Source organism: Archocentrus centrarchus, chromosome 8 (assembly GCF_007364275.1).
Source record: "Archocentrus centrarchus isolate MPI-CPG fArcCen1 chromosome 8, fArcCen1, whole genome shotgun sequence".
NCBI lineage: Eukaryota > Metazoa > Chordata > Actinopteri > Cichliformes > Cichlidae > Archocentrus > Archocentrus centrarchus.
Window position 1 is genome coordinate 1,092,507 of NC_044353.1, and position 22,329 is coordinate 1,114,835.

General features: G+C 44.7%; 1 protein-coding gene across 1 annotated transcript; it reads right to left on the reverse strand.

Moving 5' to 3' along the window:
* Positions 1–338: 338 nt before the first annotated feature.
* On the reverse strand, positions 339–19,621 carry LOC115784238 (phospholipid transfer protein-like). The gene is made up of 11 exons (XM_030735386.1): positions 19,578–19,621; positions 18,195–18,335; positions 18,052–18,106; positions 17,354–17,515; positions 17,117–17,275; positions 1,323–1,487; positions 1,179–1,246; positions 1,026–1,065; positions 858–909; positions 686–762; positions 339–425 (listed from the first exon to the last, which is right to left on the reverse strand). The coding sequence occupies exons 1-11, from the start codon at positions 19,619–19,621 to the stop codon at positions 339–341; spliced, it is 1,050 nt and encodes a 349-aa protein (XP_030591246.1).
* Between the last annotated feature and the right edge of the window lie 2,708 nt (positions 19,622–22,329).

Here is a 22,329-nt window from a genome sequence, read left to right on the forward strand (position 1 = left end):
AGTTGAACCAGTACTTCAACTTTTACCAGAGTATTTTTTTTAACACAAGTACTTGTACTTCTACTTAAGTACAGAATTTCAGTTCTTTTGCCACCTCTGCAAGTGAAGCTGGGCTCTTATTGGCTGATCAATAAACACCTGAGTCTCTGTGATGCTGAAACTTTATTGCAGACAAAGAAGAAGAACAGGCTGTCTATGTAGTACATGCAGTATTTGTACTCTGATGGTTTAAACTGTTTGAAGTGAAGATTACACACAGACAGTTGATACAATAAGCAGAACTGGTTACATTTAGCTGACAGATGAAGCTGCTCATGCACATTTGAGATCCCTGCTGTTTATTTGCCGGGTCCCCTCGCCATGTTCACCATTCCCTGCCTCCCAGCTGCAGTGAAGGATAGGTCTCCTCCCAGCACCACAAAGCCCTGCACACAGCAAGTGCAGCTAGATCAGGTCAGAGCAATAACAGGTAACAACCAGTAGTAGTATCAGGTAGAGCTGAGTAGCAGTCAGAGCTGTGGGACATTGTAGGGTACTTGAACACATCCAGTTTGCACAGCATACAACATAAAACCATTTTATTAACTTAATGTTAAACCGCTCAGCGGGGGGTGCTGCATCACCACTACGCCCCACAGCCCTGGAGTTACCAGCAGGTGATAACAGGTAGTAGTGACAGACTTACATCATGATATGTGATCATTTGCTGAGTGAAGATCATCCCTTCAGGGAGAGGAATCTTTACTCCATCCTTAAAATAACCTGCACACAGGTGTTAAAGGTGTGAGCTCACATTCCCACCTGATCCTGCAGTTTCATGAACTCTGTGATTAAACTGATGTCCTGATGCTGCTCACCCTCCAGGAAGTCACTGATCTTCTTGTTCACTTTATTTTTCACAATCTTCACCTGCTCAGCAACAACATAATGAGTGTTACTGACGGAGCCACCAAAGTTTCATTAAGGTCAGTTTACATGAGTCAGTATTATATCAGTCAGAGAGGAAAATACAAACAGCTTCTTACCAGAACATCTCTGACAACATTGCGGGTTTGTATTTTACAGCTGGAAGAGAGGAAAAAGCTTCAGAGAGACAAAAATGTCCTGTTCATGTGTGTGCCCGCATATGTGCGTGTGAGTGTTTGTATGTGTGCGTGTGTGTGTGCATGTGCGTGTACCTGACTTTATCGTAAGGAAGAAACAGATGAGTTCCATCAATAGAAACTTTCATACTGACCGCACACCTCTGCACAGAGACACGAGTGTGAACCTTCAGTGTGACGTACAGTAAATGTTGCCATGGTGAGCTGTGTGTGTGTTACCATAGATACAGCGAGGAGCTTTCCAGGCGCCCTGGTCCCTGAGGCAGAATCTTGTAGTTTAGCTCTCAGGTTGATGGTGACTCCTTCACTTTCAGAGATGCTGAAGCTCGGTGCCTCAGTGAGTTTTATTTCAGCATCAACAGCCTCTCTCAAATGCCACGGTTCCTATAGAAACAGTAACGAAAGCACTTCTATCTTAAAAATCTGAAATTAAATGCAAGAAAAAAACTCAAAACGTGTGATTCTGAAAATGTTTCTGTGGGTATTACATTTTTATCTGGTGTGTTTATGACTGGGTACAAGGATGAACTGTGATCCCCCAAAATATCAAACTGAAGTGGCAGAGTTTGTAAATCAGTTTTTGAAAATCTTTAAAAAGTTTTATCTTTTCTGATCAAAGACATTTATTTATTTTTGGCCTGTCATGTCTGGCAGTTTTTACAATCAGAATGATGGTCCGAATGCATTGTTGTACCAAACATATTTGCTTTTACAAGAAGAGCTCTCTAAGTTTTCTATAGGCTATTCTTGTCAATGTTTAAATTTTATTTTATTTACTCTTGCCAGATCTGACAGGCAGGAAGAAAAAGAGAAAGAAAGAAGCCAAAAAAGGGAGAGAACAGAGAAAAAAATAAGGTAACGCTTTCTTTTAAGGCCCGCCCTTAGGCCGTAACTATCCTGTAAGTAAATTTTAGTTATATGGAATTACGCTGTAATTATTTTTTAATTATGTCGTAATTATTTTTACTAAGGCTGAATTATTTTTAATTACACCGTAATTATTTTGACTAAGGCTGTACTATTTTGAATAGGGCCCTAATTATGTGACTAAGGCAGTCAATATTTTACAGGGATATACCCTGTAGTACATTTAAGTTATACATAATTTAACAGTTATTAACCTGAAAAGCCTCTAATTTTAATATAGTCAAAAAACCATGTTACATGCTTACAATATAACATGGTATTTATCATGTCGTGGTTCATGGCAGATGTTTTACTATTCAATGTGTTTTATTTCCAGTCTACTTGCAATACCATCATAATTTGGAGCTAAGTCTAATCTTTTTTTATTTACATTAAGTTCAAACAGTCAAAATAAATACAACATTCCAATATCAGCACATGCATATGTAGCTTATTTACAAGTGAAATCAATTCAGCCTTATTAACCCCTTAACTGGCAGCAAAAAAATCACCTGACAAAAACTACATAACGCCTTCTGGTCATTATTGGCTCTGAACAACCCATTTCATAGCCTATTAATCGGCTGCGTCTGGTCCGCGGGCCGAATGAAGTGCATTTATATAGCAGGCTAGACCCGCCCATTTTGACTGACACCTCATTCGGCCAATCATGTTAAGAAATGGGTTTCCCAGAGCCAATAATACTCAGAGGGCGTCACGTAGCTTTGTCAGGTGATTTGGTGCAGCCAGTTACATGATTGGCCGAATGACGTGTCAATAAAAATGGGAGGGTCTAGCCTGCCATATAAAAGGGACTACAAACGGCCCGTCACCGGGCCCTTGCCAGTTAAGGGGCTACAAATAATTACGGCGTAATTTAAAATTATGGCATAATTAAAAATAATTCAGCCTTAGTAAAAATAATTACAGCATAATTAAAAATAATTACGGCATAATTAAAAATAATTACGGCGTAATTCCACATAACTAAAATTTACTTACAGGATAGTTACGGCCTAAGGGCGGGCCTTAGAAGAAAGTGTTACCAAAAATAATAATAGAAGAGAGATAGATGCACATACATACACATTCACCTATATATACACATGCATATACACATACACACATACATACAGTATAGCTGTAGTTTGTAGTAATGTGTGTGTGTATATTCCTCTGTCATGGAACGTCCTCAATGAGGGCAAAAAACTGCAACCACCCCCATCCAGATGCTCGGGCAAGCAGGGAAAGACTCAGGGGACCCAGGCCCAAGCTCAGAAGCTCAGAAGACCTGAGGCCACACATCCCAATGGCAACCATGCGCACACCCCAGAGGAGGAAGGAGGGAGACCCCAGACAGAGCCCCCATGGTCAACGGGCAAGAGCCCAGACAGCCACCGCCAGAGCAGCGGAGGCTGCAGGGGATGGCCGGAGCAGCACCCACCATAACAGTCCCCACACCACAAGACCATGAGAGCTTCCATCCAAGCCCCCACCACCAACAACCAGGGCCTGCACACAGACACCACAAAACAGCAGCCACAGTCCTCCAGTCCAAGAGCCATCAGACACCCAAATCCCCCCCGGCCCACCCCCAGCTACCCGCCAGGCCCATGATGAGATGAGACTACAGCCAATCACCCCCACTGCATAATGGAATTGATCAGTGGGGACCGGAGATAATCAAATTAGTCCAATTGGTATTTTTGAGTTGGCAGACATTCTTTCCAGACTAATGTGATCGAAAAGTAAATTCCTATAGTGAGTAATAGATAAATCAGTTTTTGATTTCCAATTCATGAGGATAGTTTTCTTAGCGTGCATAAGGCAGTAAGAACTAAATGTGATATATTTGCTTCCATATCTAATTCACTTACATCACCTAAGATGCACAGTTTTGGTGATGCTGGGATATCGCAATTAAACCATGTGGATAATTCTTCACATATCTTCTGCCAGAACCTTTGAACAGGCGTACAAGACCATATAGCATGCAAATACACTGCTCAAAAAAATAAAGGGAACACTTAAACACAACACCATGCAGGACGCTTGGCATTTGCCAGAGAACACCAGGATTGGCAAATTCGCCACTGGCGCCCTGTGCTCTTCACAGATGAAAGCAGGTTCACACTGAGCACATGTGACAGACGTGACAGAGTCTGGAAACGCCATGGAGTGCGATCTGCTGCCTGCAACATCCTTCGGCATGACCGGTTTGGCAGTGGGTCAGTAATGGTGTGGGGTGGCATTTCTTTGGAGGGCCGCACAGCCCTCCATGTGCTCGCCAGAGGTAGCATGACTGCCATTAGGTACCGAGATGAGATCCTCAGACCCCTTGTGAGACCATATGCTGGTGCGGTTGGCCCTGGGTTTCTCCTAATGCAGGACAATGCTAGACCTCATGTGGCTGGAGTGTGTCAGCAGTTCCTGCAAGATGAAGGCATTGAAGCTATGGACTGGCCCACCCGTTCCCCAGACCTGAATCCGATTGAGCACATCTGGGACATCATGTCTCGCTCCATCCACCAACGTCACATTGCACCACAGTCTGTCCAGGAGTTGGCAGATACTTTAGTCCAGGTCTGGGAGGAGATCCCTCAGGAGACCATCCGCCACCTCATCAGGAGCATGCCCAGGCATTGTAGGGAGGTCATACAGGCACGTGGAGGCCACACACACACAATACTGAGCCTCATTTTGACTTGTTTTAAGGACATTACATCAAAGTTGGATCAGCCTGTAGTGTGTTTTTCCACTTTAATTTTGTGTGTGACTCCAAATCCAGGCCTCCATTGGTTAATAAATTTGATTCCATTGAGGATTTTTTTGTGGGTTTTTGTTGTCAGCACATTCAACTTTGTACAGAACAAAGTATTCAATGAGAATATTTCATTCATTCAGATCTAGATTCAAGATTCAAGATTGAAGAAGACTTTATTTGTCATTATATGTAAACATATAACGAAATTTGCGTTCCAGAACACCCATCCAAGTGAAATACAAACACACAAACAAACAGGGGGGAAGGGGGGGGGGGGGGGGGGGGCAGGTGTCTGAGGTTGTGCAGCCATTTTACTGGCGCTACCTTTAGCAGGAAAACAGAAAGAGATACACTGGGATAGGTAGGTTCAAAAAAATCATCTGGTACTGTGTTCATTATGAACACCTTACCAGGTTCCAAAAAAACAGCTCAGCAAAGCAGCAGCACATTTAAAGCCTGGAGAGCACTAGGGTGGGTAGGGGAGGGGCTGCCAGTGGCAGAGGTGGCAAAAGTACTGACATTCTGTACTTAAGTAGAAGTACAAGTACTTATGTTAAAAATACTTTAGTAAAAGTCAAGTACTGGTTCAACTTCTCTACTCGAGTAAAAGTAAAAAAGTACAGGCTCTGAAATGTACTCAAAGTAAGAAAGTAAAAGTAGTTCTTTGGAGGACGTTTCTACCTGCTATTTTTGTGTAAAACTAACCGAACCTCATTATATATTATTGTAATAATATAAAATAATATTACACGAGAATACAAACATTATTCCAATCTAAATTTGAATCCTAATGAATGCTCTCAGCTTGAATCTGTTCTGTAGGACACAAACTGTTAAAGTGAATTTAAACACAGCTCTGTTCTCTGTGTCCTCCATAGTAGAGGGTGACTGTGCCTCCACCTAAACACCAACATGAGGATACTCAGGGGTTACAGTGGGATTCAGAAGGTGGAGGAACCCTAAGATCAGCTGTAGTGGCTCTGCATGGGGAGAAGAATCACAACTTTCTATTGTGAGCTCCAGTAAATGATGTTGGTCTGCAGGCTGTGATCAGCTGACCTGCTGCTGCTGCTCTGAGGTTTACTGCTCTGTGTGGATGAAGTGAACTCACAAAGATGTAACCCAGTATTAGATAAGATAAGATAGTGTTTATTTGTCACATGCACAGTTATACACAGTACAATGAACAGTGAAATGTATTTTGTACCTGCAACCATATATACACACACATATAAATAAGAAGAATAAAAATAAAAAAAAGTAATTCACACTATACACTATACTCTATATACTATACACTATACACACTTTTATAAATTATAATATTTACACTGTGCAATAATGGTCCAGTTAGGGCTCAGAGTTGAGCAGACGGATGGCTTGTGGGTAAAAACTCTTCTTCAACCTTTCAGTCTTAGCCCTCAGGCAGCGGTAACGCCGGCCTGATGGGAGCAGGGAGAAGAGAGAGTGTCCGGGGTGGCTGGGCTGTTTTAGGATCTTCATGGCCCTCAGCCTGCACTGCTTGGTGTAAATGTCCTGCAGGTTGGGGAGGGTGGTTCTGATGGTCCGTTCAGCTGAACGAACCACCCTTTTTAGGGCCATGAAGTCCTGCTTGGTGCAGTTTCCCATCCAGGTGGTGATGCTCCCACGCATGATGCTCTCGATGGTGCAGGTGTAAAAGTTCCTGAGCACCTTGAGTGGGAGCTTGAAGTCTCTCAGCCGCCTGAGGAGGTAGAGACGCTGTCTGGCCTTCTTCACAGTGACGTTAATGTGATGAGTCCAGGACAGGTCCTGTGAGATGGTCACTCCCAAGTATTTGAAAGTGTCCACTCTTTTCACCTCAGCACCACTGATGACAAGTGGATGGTAGTCCCTCTGCTGCTTCCTGCTGAAGTCCACGATCAGTTCCTTCGTTTTGCTGACGTTGAGCAGGAGGTGGTTCTCCTGGCACCAGTTCTCCAGGCGGGAGACCTCTCTCCTGTAGGCTGTCTCCTCATTGTGGGAGATCAGTCCCACAACAGCAGTGTCGTCAGCAAACTTGATGATGACGTTGGACTCTGACGTGGCCTCGCAGTCATGGGTGTACAGTGAGTACAGCAGAGGGCTGCGCACACGGCCTTGGGGGGATCCGGTGTTGAGGATGAGGGAGGATGAGGTGAGGTGACCCACTCGTACCACCTGTGGTCTGCTGGTCAGGAAGCTGTGAACCCACCTGCACAGGGATGGGCCCAGGCCCAGGTCCAGCAGCTTAGAGACCAGCCGGGAGGGAACTATGGTGTTGAATGCTGAGCTGTAATCTACAAACAGCACTCTCACATAGTTCCCCTTACCAGTGTCTATGTGTGAAAGGGTCTTATGGAGGAGGAAGGATATGGCGTCATCTGTGGATCTGTCTGGCTGGTATGCGAACTGTAGTGGGTCGAGGGTGGTGGGCAGTGAGGAGGTGATGAATGTCTTGATGAGTCTCTAAAAACATTTCATCACCACAGAGGTGAGCGCTATGGGCCTGAAGTCATTGGGGCTGCTGGGGTGTGGTTTCTTTGGGACTATGATGGACTTTTTAAAGCAGGTGGGAATTATTTCAGAGCTCTCTGAGCTGATCTCCATCCCCTACACTGACAGCATACAGGCTGTAGAAATGTTGGATTCAGTGAATGAATCTCAGCATCAGCAGCTTTGATTCAAACTCATCTCTGCTGCACTGATGTAACCTGTAACTCTGACCATGAACACAGCCTCTGTGCACCAACACAGAGCTTTACTGTAAATACAGTACAACAAGCTAACCTAAACTGCAGTATTTTCATAGAATCTTTGAATTACACAACGTCAGCATACTTAAGTTTGTTTTCCAGTCCTTACCTTTAATTCTAACCTCTCTTCTTCCTCTCCTGTCCTCTTTCTCCATCTCTGAGTGAACTTCTCTCTCTTTGCTCTCCCTGAAATACAGCAGCTCTTCTTTTAGCTAGCAGACACACTGTGTGACAAACTGCACACACTTCGTGTGTTTGCTGATATTTGTTGAGCATTTAGAAACGTTGCATTTACCTGCCACACGTTACTCCCTTCATGCTCGCTCCTCTTCAGTAGCGCTAGCTAAGCTGTTTATGTGCCGCAGCGCAACTTACGGACTCGGTCCGGCCCGATTATAGCGCTATAAATGATACATTAATTATATGGGTTTGCGTATTTAATCCCTTTGTACCCGATAAGCCGGTGATGGAGGATACGCCAGTACGATTGTCTCTTATGTGTTATTATTCCTCCGTTTAGGCTCAGATCGTTTGATTTGTGACGGCGCACTGACCGGAAATGCAAACTTCTCTCTGACGTGTTAAAAAGTAACGAGTCTGTTTGAAAATGTAAGAAGTAGAAAGTACAGATACTTGTGTAAAAATGTAGGGAGTAAAAGTAAAAAGTAGTCAGAAAAATAAATACTTAAGTAAAGTACAGATACCTGAAAAATCTACTTAAGTACAGTAATGAAGTATTTGTACTTCGTTACTTCCCACCTCTGGCCAGTGGAGACGAGCAGGATACTGTGATGGTCACACGGCTTCCAGACCAGCAGTTCATGATAAGATGGTACAGTCAGCCTTGGTTGCCAGGATACCAGTTCATACAGGTCACAACACGGGGCGAGGAGGGGGTGGGGGGAAGAGCATCTGTTTACAAACATCTCCAAGAGGCGATTTAGACAGACAGCATCCAAGGCCGTCTGGGAGCCAAATTCATAATACTGCAATTGTTTTGGTTCAGGCCGTCATAACTATCTGCTGACAGACCTTACAGTTTCTGGTTACCTCTCAGAAGTCCAATCATCCGAATTGGTTCTTCTCCGCCACGCAGAACAGAGACTCCAACAGTCCTCCAGATGTAATCCATTTCGATTCAGCTCTACTGAGTCTGATTGAGTTCGTACTGTTTCTGCATCCCTCATAGGCAGCCTTACTAGGGCCTGAACAGCTGCCTGGAAACCAGGTATCCCCAGGTCCAATTTGGGAAAAAAATCCTGGTATCAATATAAATACCACGTTCACACAGTGCAGCCAGGAACATTATCTTCCATCCCCACAGGAATCCATAACATAGCCAGCTGGGTGTGTAGTCGGACCAGAGGAAAGAGGGTTCCCCTTCTCCCAATCTCCTCGTGATGAGAATTTGATCATCAACAGTGTTGAGAGACCAGCTGACCAGATCCGTAGTTTAATTTCCAGTTCGGGGATGTGTAAAGGGACGCTCTAAGCAGCGAAGCAGCAAAAAGCAGGGGTAGATAGCGAAGACAGGGGAGAAGAGAAAAATGTGTCCATCTCCACCGAGAGCAGGAAGAAAAAAAAGAAAAAAAAAAAGAAGGATGTGTTATTTGAGTGTTCCCTTTATTTTTTTGAGCAGTGTAATTCTCAGCATGGTCGCCTGAACACTGGGTGCATATGTTTGAGTGTCTGAGGCCCATTTGGAACATTTGTTGTCCTGTACAGTGGTGGTCTAGAGCTACCAGATTTTTATCACTACTCCTTAGCCAGTAGATTGCAATATGTTTCAAAATGGATCAAACCAAGTTCACTAGTCAGAAGTTGTAAATTTGGACTTTTATTTATTTTGAAAGTGTTTAAACATATATGTGTCCAAAAGTTTTCATCTGGGTTGATAGAAAGATCCCATTCCTATTTTTTAGTTTGGAGGGAAATTGAATCAATTTTTAACAACAGCTTGTATATTTTTGATAACAATTTAGAGATACAGAGATTCAGAAATTCTGTTACCCATACAGGCATTTCCAATTTCAGATCATTTAAATTAAATCTTGCCTGTATGATGGACCTCAATTGTTGATATTCCAGAAATCTACTGTTGTTGAATGTTGCCTGACTGTAGTGACGTGGTGGTGGTGGTGGTGTTCTCAAAATTACAATTTAGGGGCTGTTAGTTATGTTTTCATCTCTTTGTGTGCTTGCCTCCTTATGTATCAAGTCCTTGTTTCCTCATTTTACTTCATGTTTTATTTTGACAGTCTTTTGTCTTGTGCACTTAGTGTTTAGTTTTGCTTCCCCTTGTCTCATCTTTGTAATTATGTTCAGCAGTGATCCCCAGCTATGTGTTTCTCTCTCTTCTGGCTCTCGACTGAGGCGCACGCCTTTTTCCTCCTCTCCCTACCCTTATATTTTATCCTGCTTTGCTGCTCCGCTGTGCTTTAAGAGCCTCCCTCTACACATGGAAATTGAGATTATGGATCTGGTCAGCTGGTCTCTCAGTGCAATCACATTTTTCTCCACAAGGAGACTGGGTACAGGAAAACTGTCTACCTGAGTGGAACAAACCCGACAAAGATCATGGATAACAGGATCTCTTCTGATTGGACATGGGGGATACCTGATTTACTGTGGGAGTTTGAAGTGGGGTATGTGCAGAACAGTACAGTGGGGTGGCTGTAGCTCAGTAGGTAGAGCAGGTCACCTGCTGATCGGAAGGTCAGCGGTTCAAATCCTGGCTACTCCAGGCTACATGCCAATGTATCCTTGGGCAAGATACTTAACCCCAAGTTGCTCTCCGACCGTTCTGTCGGAGTATGAATGCGTGTGAGTGCTAGTTAATTAAAAAAGCACTTAGCTTCGTAACAATGGAAGTGCTTGTATGAATGGGAGTGCATGGGTGAATGCAAACAGGCTGTATAAGCGCTTTGAGTGCTCATACTGAGTAGAAAAGCGCTATATAAGAACTAGTCCATTTACCATTTACAAACTCAGACTCTTGGAGAAATGTTGTTCCTGAGTGGCGGCGAGAATGGAACCATGAAATTCGGTTTATTGGAGTTTTCGCCATTGATAGTGCCCATTGAGACTGTTAAGGCTGTCAGCAAAGTTATCAGTAACCGCTTGTATCAAAACAATTGTATTTATCTGGAATTTGGCCCCCCTACCTGGCCTTGGGACACCTGGGAAATCTCATTCTCTCCTGGAGTTATGTAAACAGATGCTCTTCCCACGCCTATCCCGTCTCTTGTGACCTGTGTGAACTGGTATCCTAGGGACCTGGTTACTGATGAACATTATTCCACTCTTATCAGGAACTGTTTAGTCAAGGACAGCTGGAAGGCTCCACAGTATCCTGGACTCACTCGCCTCAGCCGGCTCACTTCACCTTGCCTTCCCTTCCCTCCCCGCCCAACCTACCCTTAGCTTCCACTTCCCCCTACCCTTTCTACTGCTTTTCCCAGCTTTGAATGTGCATTTGTGCTCTATGCTATGCAGACATTTTTTGAACCTCATATATTGCCCTGGTATGGGGCAAAGTATGAGATGTTTTTTTTTCTCCTCGCTTACCCTGCCCTATTGTATTTGCTATGTTTCCATCTTTTGTAATGACAGCACCTCTCATGACAGCAGCAAGGCTGCAGGACACTTATCTCCCTATGTTTGTGTGGTTGTGTTTGTTGTCTTTTTAAGACTTTTAAGGACTATTTTTATTATTTATTTTATTATTTATTTTTTATTTTTAGGGACTATTCCATGTTTTGATGATCTATACAGGACTTTAAAAACAATTTCCATTGACCAATGTGCTATAGAAATAAACTTTGCCTTGCCTTTTCTTGGATGGGTGTTCTGGAACAGCATTTTTTGTTAAATGTTTACATATAATGACAAATAAAGTCTTCTTCCCCTTACTAGCCCTGGTGTATTTGTCTGCTTTTTGTTGTAGTTTTCATTGTTGTCATCAGTTCTTTGCTGTGTGTCCAGCTTCCAGATTCATATTCATATTGACTTAATGGACATGGTATTTCATGTCAAGTAAGTCTAGTCAAGTCATTTTGAGTCAAGTTTAGTTATTCTGAAGTTTGTGCCTTTGGTCCATTCCAGCCCCGCCTTCTGTTCACCACTCTCGCAATAAAGTCTGGATTTAAGTTAAGCTCTCACTTTGGAGTCCTACTTTGGGGTCCTTTGCCTTGCCTGCAGTTCATGACACAGACAGTGTGTTTGTTCTTGCTAAAAGGGAGTTCTTCCTTCCAAATGTCTCCAAGTGCTTCCTCTTTTTTGTAAAAAAAAAAAAAAAAAAAAAAAAAAAAAAGGTAGATGATTTCAGGGCAAGTGTAAAGCCACCTCCAGGGGACATTGCTAGTGTTGGCTCTACAGCATGCTTCTGGTATATTTCAAAATTGCTCAGTTTGGCTGGACGGCCAGGTCTAGGAAGAGGTCTGCTCATCCCAAACTTCTTCCATTTAAGGATTATGGAGGCCACTGTGCTCTGAGGAACCTTGAGTGCTACAGAAACTCTTTTGCAACCTTGGTCAGATCTGTGCCACAATTCTGTCTCTGAGCTCCTCGGGCAGTTCCTTCGACCTCATGTTTCTCATTTGCTCTGACATGCACTGTGAGCTGTGACGTCTTATATAGACAGGTGTGTGCCTTTCCTAATTAAGTCCAATCAGTTTAATTAAACACAGCTGGACTCCAATGAAGGAGTCGAACCATCTTAAGGAGAATCAGAAGAAATGGACAGCATGTCAGTTAAATATGAGTGTCACAGCAAAGGGTCTGATTACTTATGGCTATGTGATATTTGAGACTCTCTTTTTTAATAAATTTGCCAAAATTTCTACATTTCTGTTTTTTCTGTCATGATGGGGTGCTGAGTGAACATTAATGAGAAATAAAATGAACTTTTTTGATTTTAGCAAACAGCTGCAACGAAACAGAGTGAAAAATTTAAAGGGGTCTGAATACTTTCAGTACCCACTGTACATATACACACATACACACAACCGTGTCCCACAGGTGCCAAGGCTCAGGATGAACAGACCCAGGCCTTAATGGTCCACACACACACACCACACAAACACACACACACACACAACACACACACACACACACACACACACCAAAGACAGCAGCAAACATCACACCCACACACATACACAAACACCCATCTAAGCAACAGAACCTTTTCCATGTCTCTAAAGTCACTCCCTCCTGCATGGCGTTCCTCAAGGTTCAGTCTTAGGCCCCAGTTTGCTCCTCTTATACATCAGCCCTCTTGGTAAGATTATCAGTAATTTTAATAAGGTGTCTTACCATTTGTATGCTGATGACACTCAACTGTACTGTTTCTTCAGTGATTCAAAATTACACAAGCTTGATGACTTATGTAACTGCGTCTCTTGTATTAAGGACTGGCCAGCTACAAAACTGCCTTCAGTTAAATTCTAGTAAGACTGAAACTCTGATCATTGCTCTGGATCAGAAAGTTTCTTGGATCAAGCAGCACCTTGGTTCTGTGGGCTCCTCCTCCCAGCCCAGCTTCAGAAACATTAGTGTTCTGTTTGACCAGTCAATATCTCTGGACAGACATTCAAGACATTTGGTAAAAAGTTGCTTTTATCATTTGAGGAATATTTCTAAGGTGAGGGCAATATTATCCAAATCTGATCTAGAGATGATTATTCATGCTTTTATTTCCTCTCGTTTAGATTATTGTAACACTCTTTTTACTTGTGTTAATATATCTGCTGTCACTTGTCTCCAGCTGGTCCAGAATGCCTGCAGAGAGGCTTTTGACAGGAAACAGAAGGGCACCATCACACATGCAGGTTATCATTGTTAACTATAACCCTATAGCCTACCTCCGAACATGTCATAATTGTACTTCAAAAGTGCCGCCGTTAGCAGACTTAGGGCAACAATTACTGTAATAAAACCACAGTAATACCCTATATTGGTTGTGAAGTGCAGTTTCTCAGCTTTCAGAAACTGTTTGAATTTTGGTGGGACATGCCCGGAACACCTCACCCAAGAGGCGGCCAGGAGGCATCCTAATCAGATGCCTGAGCCACCTCAACTGGCTCCTCTCGATGTGGAGGAGCAGCGGCTCTACTCTGAGCCCCTCCCGGATGGCTGCACTCCTCACCTTATCTCTAAGGGAGAGGCCAGCCACCCTTCGAAGGAAACTCATTTCTGCCGCTTGTATTCGCGATCTTATTCTTTCGGTCACTACCCAAAGCTCGTGACCATAGGTGAGGGTAGGAACGTAGATCGACTGATAAATCGAGAGCTTCGCTTTTACACTCAGCTCCCTCTTCACCACGACAGACCGATGCAGCGTCCGCATCACTGCAGAAGCAGCCCCGATCCATCTGTTGATCTCCCGTTCCCTTCTCCCATCACTCGTGAACAAGACCCCGAGATACTTGAACTCCTCCACCTGGGGCAGGAACTTGTTCCTGAGCTGGAGAGGGCACTCCACCCTTTTCCGGCTGAGGACCATGGCCTCAGACTTAGAGGTGCTGATTCTAGGGTTATAATATGCATGTAAAATAATATGTGTGTGTTTCAGATGGCTCTCATGTTGCAAAACTGTCAGTCTGGGCATTAAACCGGTGCTTTGCGTGCCTAGTCGGGTTTTTAAAAATGGCACGCTTGATTCTGGTGAAGGAGTCACTCTCATGACTCCACTAGTGACCACACTCCCTGGCCAATCAGTGGCATGCTGCCCTCCGCGCCACATTTTCGTATCTCCTCGGATTGCTCAGAACCTCGGGTGAGAGTACGGAAAAGTCTGTGGCTTAAGATCTGGTTTAAAACTCGGGGTGACCTGTCCTTTCAGGTAGTAGCCCTCAGGCTGTGGAATGCCTGCCCCTGTGTGGCCGATTCTGTTGATTCTTTTAAAAAGCAGCTTAAGACACTTTTATCAAAGCTTTTAGTTAAATGTTTTACTTATTGTTTTATCAGGTATTTGTATTTCTTTACTTGCACATTATAAAGCTATTTGTGATTTTAGCTGTGGACAGGTGCTATATAAATGAAGTTTACTTACTTACTTCTCACAGTGGATGGTTAAATTTGTGGGATTCTCTCTCATGTTGAAGGGCTTTAGCTTACTGTCCTGCCTTTAGGTTACTGTTGTTTATAATTGGTGCTACATCGATCCAGCTGGGCTGGAAGTGACAGTTATAGAAGTGTGGTTTTGTAGTTTTACTCACCGTGAAAAACTGACGAAACCTTAAAAAACGCTTCAGAGCCTTTATGTCGAGCTGTGAGAAGGAGAGAAGAAGGGAGAGGTCATTTTCTTTAGTTTTTCTTTGGACTGATGAATGTTCTTTGAACTCTTTGGGTTGTCGTGGTTCTGGGTTTTTGACCCAGCATTTTGAGTTTGACAATTTAGTCCAGTTTATTTGGTATGTTTTTGCTTATGTTCTTTGTCCTGCTCATTTGGAGCTCAGTAATAACCTGATGTATGCAGATGACACTGTAATCATTTCAATGTCTTAGGAAAACAGAAAATAGTCACCGTCATCTATGACATCATCTATTATAGCTAACTGTTTATGGGTTATTCCCTGAGTTCCACGTTTCCTGCCCTCCTGTGTCCCCCCCGTCTGTTAGATCTCTGTTTCTGTGGTCGATGGTGTAACGTCTTCTTACTTCCTGCTTTATTGTGGTGCTCTGTTGTCTCGTTAGTTTGGTTGTGCTCACCTGTGCCTTGTTTTCCCCACCTGTTAATTTAAAGCTCTTTGCCACAATCATCCCCGTCCCCAAAAGGTCATCTGTCACCAGTCTAAATGATTACCGCCCTGTGGCCCTCACACCGGTAATCATGAAGTGCTTTGAGAGGCTGGTTCTCCAGCACATCAAAGACCATCTGCCCCCCACTTTCGACACCCATCAGTTTGCATATCGTGCAAACAGATCCACAGAGGACGCCATCGCTGTAGCTCTCCCCTCTGTGTTGAGCCACTTGGAGCAGCAGCAGAGCTACGCTCGCATGCTCTTTGTGGATTACAGCTCAGCGTTCAACACAATCATCCCGGACATTCTCACCACCAAACTGCACACCCTGGGCCTCCCCCCTCTCACATGTTCCTGGATCAAGGACTTCTTAACCAACCGGCCCCAGACTGTGAGACTTGGCCCCCATCTCTCCTCCACCCGCACACTGAGCACTGGCTCCCCACAGGGCTGTGTGCTGAGCCCCCTCCTGTACTGCCTCTACAACCATGACTGCAGTCCGGCCCACAATAACAACCTCATCGTCAAATTTGCTGATGACACCACAGTGGTCGGACTCATCTCAAAGGGAGATGAGGCAGCTTACAGAGAGGAGGTCTTGAAGTTGACAGCCTGGTGTTCAGAGAACAACCTGGTACTGAACACCATGAAAACCAAAGAGATCATCATCGACTTCAGGAAGCACAGGACTGACCCAGCTCCCCTCTACATCAACGGCGAGCGTGTGGAGAGGGTCCACACCTTCAGGTTTCTTGGTGTCCTCATCTCTGCTGATCTTTCTTGGTCAGATAATATCACAGCTGTTATCAAGAAGGCTCAGCAGCGACTTCACTTCCTGAGGGTCCTCAGGAAGAACAACTTGGACTCAAACCTGCTGCTGACCTTCTACCGCTCATCCATTGAGAGCCTGCTGACGTACTGTATCACAGTATGGTACGGCAGCTGCACTGAGGCAGACAGGGTCAGGCTTCAGAGGGTAGTCAAGACAGCACAAAGAATCGTGGCTGCCCTCTCCCCTCCCTGATGGACATCTACACCTCCGCTGCATCAGCAGAGCCAGGAACATCATCAAGGACAGCTCACACCCTGGCTTTGACCTGTTTGACCTGCTGCCCTCTGGCAGGCGCTACAGGTGCATCAAAGCCAGAACAAACAGACTCAAGAACAGTTTTCTTCGCCAGAGCAATCACCACCCTGAACTCACACACTCACCCACTGTAACTGTGCAATATTATATTATTCATACTGAACAATATCTGACATTCCTATATTGTGTAATATCCAGTATTCATTCACTAGTGCAATATTCATTCACCAAGTGCAATATTCATCATCTTCATTATTATATGTATACACATATTTACTTTTCTTACAATGTACAGATGCACCAATGTAGGTATGTATGTATATATTTTTATACATTCTATTTTTTGTATATTTTACACATTGTTTATTTCTGTATATCTCTTGATTATATTGATCATACTAGATTATAATATTTTTATAATATTTTTATTTTAGAGAGTTTGATTTTCTGTACATGGCACTGAACAGGAGTGGCCCTCCAATCTCATTGTACATCCTGTATAATGACAATAAAGGCATTCTATTCTATTCTATTCTATTCTATGTCATAAATTTGGCTGTGTTCCCTCTGCTGTTGGATCTGTGAGGACCTGCCTCGTCTAAATAAACGTTTGTTGTCTGCATTTTGGGTCCTCACAATCTGACACAGGGTTATGATGTTTAACTGTTTCACCTGCTGCCTCCTGAGTATGATCCTTAGATGCACTTTAAAAGACTTTTCTCATAATTGGGACTGTTTTTAAAACTAGATACTCAACTTGTTTCACCAAAGCTCCTGCGCTGTAGAAGGCAGTGGCAGCGCTGTTGAACAGGAAGTCTGAGACACCCACATAAGCCATGCGGGTATTTTCATTGAAAGCTAGCTCCACACCAGGATTTGGTGGATTGATGTTGTCTGCTGGCCTGTAAACCAGACCCTGGCACAAACACAGGATTTACTCAGAGAAGGCAATCATGCAGCAGCAGTGTGATTCAGACCTGCAGCGTCTTCTCACCTTGAAAGACAAATCGAGGCCGGTGGCCCTCATTTGCACATCTCTGGTCAGAGTGTAGTCTATAGCAATGCCAAAGTCTGGGGACACCTCTGTGGTCATCGGAGTGGTGTCCAGCATTCCTTTGACAGCAGGCAGGACGAACCAGCTCACTGCACGGCAGAACTGCACAGAGGCAGACACACACAGGTCAAAGAGCCGAGACAGGCTCACTGATTATAGGAGTTTAATTAAAATACTTGATAAAAATCTACCACTACCATTATTATTCTCTCCATTTCAGAGACTGCACACCACAGTGGGCGTGACCCAGAACTGTAGCTACCTGCACCTCTGGACATCATCCAGGTGAGCACTTTAATCTGTGCCTCCTCTGCATTCCTCACTTAAAAAGGCCCCACCTGACCCCATCACCAGCAACGGTCCTCAGCATGAAGGTCAGGTCAGTTTGAAACACCAGTTTGTGATCTGCACTGGTTTGAGGTCCATGGTGAAAATGGGACCTCCTGGTAGAGATTTACAAAGAGCAGCCATGCTGGAAAGTCCAGAGGAGCACACGGAGGTGAGAATGAAGTCAGCCAAATTTAAAGTGCTTTTTTTCAAAGGCAGAGCTGGGAGACTGATCACAGCATCTGCAGGTAACCACCGTTAGGGTTTGTTTTTGCAGACCACAGCTCTGAATTAATCAGAAGGAAACAAACCAAGAAACTGAAGATTTGAGGGAAACGCTCTGTTCCAATCCTTGGCCACTCATTTCTAAAACAAAGGAGAGGAAAAAACCGTCATCATCAGGTTAATGCAGACCCAGAATCTGGACCTGTCTGTGCCCAAAACTTCGTGTTACCCATTTGTGATTGGCAAAAATTTCCCAGCCAGGGCTTCACAAACTGGCATATCGATAGCCAGGCGTCCTTGTGCACTGCGGGTTAGACTCACTTCCATGTTGGCGTTCACATTTTCAGCTGCAATTGTAAGTTTGAACTCACTGTAGAGCAAAGATGGAGAATCAGTCAGTCAGGCTGATTAAACTGTCACAGATTTAACACATCCATGAAGCTGGAGGAGTGGTAAAGTTTTTAGAGCATGTGTAGCGCCACCTTGTGCCAGTACAGACCACGACATCACTGGCGCAGTTGGTGGGTTGGTTGCTTCTAAAAGACTTGCATAGCTCAGTGGAAACCAAGGAAGCTAAAAAGCAGTTGGGGGGCAAGGGGGCAGCAAGCTGGCAGAACAGATGTTCACTGGATACGATCTACACAATAACTCAGTCCTAGTAAATTTCAGCTAACACAAAATAATGTAAGTCTATTAGCAGTAACACACCAACCACCCCAATGATGTCACACATGCTCTAAGACTTTAACGACTTCTTTCTTAAATCCAGCTTCATGTTTTCAGAGCAGGGCTCCTTGGTGTGAATGAGTCTTTATGCGTACACGTTTCACTTTAAAAGCAAAGTGCTTTCTTTGGTGAATCGTCTCAGCCTGAGAGGAAGCTTCAATTTTTCACAATGCTAAAAGTCCCATTCTGAACCTGCTGAAGAATAAAACCCATCAAACGCTCTTTGTAAACCTGCACTTGGATATCATTAGAGTTCAGACTAGACGCAGAGCTGCTGGAGCGTGAGGAAAATTCAAATATTAGCTTTGGGTTAAAATTCAGTCATCACTAAAGTGAATGTCATACAAAAGAAAAAATAAATGTCATAATAATTAAGATTTGTTGAATGATTGAAATAAGTTCAAGATGGCGGCGCACATAGTTGCAGCGGCTCATTGCTCTCTCGGTCGGTGCTGTGTTTCGTTGTTAGTGTACGTGTTGATTTGTGTTCCGTACGCTTCATGTCAGACAAACAACATATATAGTCGTGACGATCTCCTGACGATTGGCGCCTGCTATGAACAAGGCGTTACAGCCGAGTTCCAACGCTTATTTGATATACCGGTGGAGATAGCGAGGAGTCCTGGCTTGCCGTGGATCACCATCCTACCAGCAAGGAGGCATCGGCGGCGCAGAGAGAGAAGGCAGAAGAGGGGCTGCAGGGCCGGCGCGCTAGCTAGGCTACGGAGACAACCACACAAACCACCGCTACCCAGCCTGTTTCTCTCAAATGCCAGATCCCTTGCCAACAAGATAGATGAACTGAGGCTACAGGCAGTATCTCACAGTGTGGTGAAGGACAGCTGTATTCTGCTAATCACCGAGACCTGGCTGCATCCTTTTGTACCGGACTCTACCATCGAGCTGGCAGGCTACACAGTACAGCGCCATGACAGAACTGAAGACTCTGGTAAGAGCTGAGGAGGGGGGGGCTCTGTGTGTACCTGAACAACACCTGTTGTACAAACACAGCGACTGTGATCAGCCATTGTTCCCCAGACTTGGAGTTTGTGACTGTTAAATGCAGACCATATACCTCCCCAGAGAGTTTACAGTAGTGATGGTGACCGCTGTTTACATACCACTGGACGCAAATGCCAAATCAGCATGGTAGCATTAGCCATCTGCAGAGCATCTATCCAGAAGCTGTGCACATCATAGCGGGGGACTTCAACCATGCAGACCTGAATACAGTGCTCCCTAGTTTCCACCAGCATGTAAAGTGTGCTACAAGAGGAGCTAACACTGGACAAAGTCTACTCGATCATTAAGCAAGGCTATAGGGCTAGACCACTTCCACACCTGGGTCAGTCCGATCACCTGTCCCTGCATTTAATCCCTGCTTATGCCCCCCTCAGGAAAACTGCCCCAATCATCACAAGACCCATCAAATCCTGGCCAGAGGATGCCTCACAGCAGCTGCAGGACTGTTTCAACAGGACAAACTGGGATGTTTTTGAGCACCAGGACCTGGAGGTATTCACAGACAGTGTATTGTGCTACATCAAGAACTGCATAGATACTGTAGCTGTGGAAAAACGCATCCGGGTCTTCCCCAACCAGAAGCCCTGGATGACTCGAGAGATCCAGCTACTGCTAAAGGCTAGGAATATTGCCTTCAGGTCTGGGGACAGGACCGTCTACAGAACGGCCCGAGCTAACCTGAAGAGAGGCATCAGAGTGGCTAAATCTGATTAGAGGAGGAGGATAGAGGGCTATGTTGACAGTAACAACAGCAGGCAGGTGTGGCAGGGAATCCAGCATCTCACCAACTACAGGGCCAACCTTGCAGCTGCGGAAAGTGATGCCTCGCTGAACGAGTTGAACCGCTTTTTTTCTCGCTTCGAGGTGAAGCCAACAGAGGCAGCCACACTACACCAAGCGACCCACAACACCGCAACCCTCGTTGTAGAGGAGCACGAGGTGAGGCGCACACTGTGGGCCGTTAACCCAAGGAAGGCCGCCAGACCTGACGGTGTCCCTGGAAGTGTTCTGAAGGACTGCGCTGACCAGCTGGCTGGAGTCTTCACCAGGCTCTTCAATAAGTCCCTGGCTCTGTCCACCGTCCCATCCTGTCTGAAATCCTCCACCATAGTCCCCCTACCCAAGAAACCTCACATCTCAAGCCTCAACAATTACCGGCCAGTGGCACTAAACCCGGTGGTGATGAAGTGTTTTGAAAAACTGGTCCGGGGTCACATCACAGCACTTCTCCCTCCTGGCTTTGACCCACACAAGTTTGCTTACAGAGCCAACAGGTCCAGAGAGGATGCGGTAACCACAGCCCTCCATGCTGCACTGCAACACCTGGAACAGCAGGGGAGCTATGTGCAGATGCTCTTCGTGGACTACAGCTCTGCTTTTAATACTATCCTCCCTCACAGACTGGTGAACAAACTGGGGAATCTGGGTCTTCCTCACTCCACCTGCACGTGGATTATGAGCTTCCTGACCGGCTGACAGCAGAGAGTTAGGGTGGGAAAACACATATCCACTGCCCTCAGCCTCAGTACTGGCTCTCCACAGGGCTGTGTGCTCAGTCCCCTGCTCTATTCTCTGTACACACATGACTGCACCCCTGCCTACCACAGCAACACCATCATCAAGTTTGCTGATGATACCACAGTGGTGGGGCTCATCTCAGGAGGCGACGAGTCCGCTTACAGGGGTGAGGTGGAGCGGCTGCTAGTGTGGTGCAGGGAGAACAATCTGCTCCTCAACACCTCAAAGACAAAAGAGCTTGTAATAGACTTCAGGAGGAACAAAACGGACATTACACCACTGACCATTGGGGGAGTCTGTGTGGAGAGGGTGGCTGACTTCAGTTTCCTGGGGGTTCACATTGAGCAGGGCCTCACCTGGAGCACAAACATCTTTGAGCTGACAAAAAAGGCCCAGCAAAGAATGTACTTCCTGAGGGTTCTCAAGAGGAACAATATCAAGCAAAATCTGCTGGTATCCTTCTACAAGTGCTCCATAGAGAGCGTACTAACATACTGTATTGGTGCATGGTATAACAGCAGTACTGCGGCTCAAAGAAAAGCTCTCCAAAGGGTTGTAAATACAGCCCAAAAAATCATCGGCTGCCCTCTCCCCTCACTGGAGGACTTGCATAGCAACCACTGTGTTAAAAAAGCACAAAACATCACAAAAGACACTTCTCACCCCGGACACTCTTTGTTTGCACTGTTGCCTTCAGGTAGAAGATCCAGAGCATTAAGAACAAAAACGAACCGACTCAGAGACACTTTCTACCCCACAGCAATAACTAAACTAAATGCAATGTTAAACAAACCACAAAATCGACATGTAGGATGTATGTGAGAATGTTATTTGTTACTTATTTGTTATTTTACGTGTAAATGCTTAGTATTATTATGGTTATTATTTTTATTTATTTATTTATTTTTAGGCACCGACTGATGGCACTTTTAATTTCGTTGTTCTTGTAACAATGACAAGAGATTCACAGAGTTAACTCATGCACTGAGTAGCACAAGACAACATCTCTAAAGCTGCTGTTATGTACATTTCCAGAAACATTCATTTAATTTGAAGAGAGTTGGTACATCAAGTTATCTGTGGCCATGATATTCACC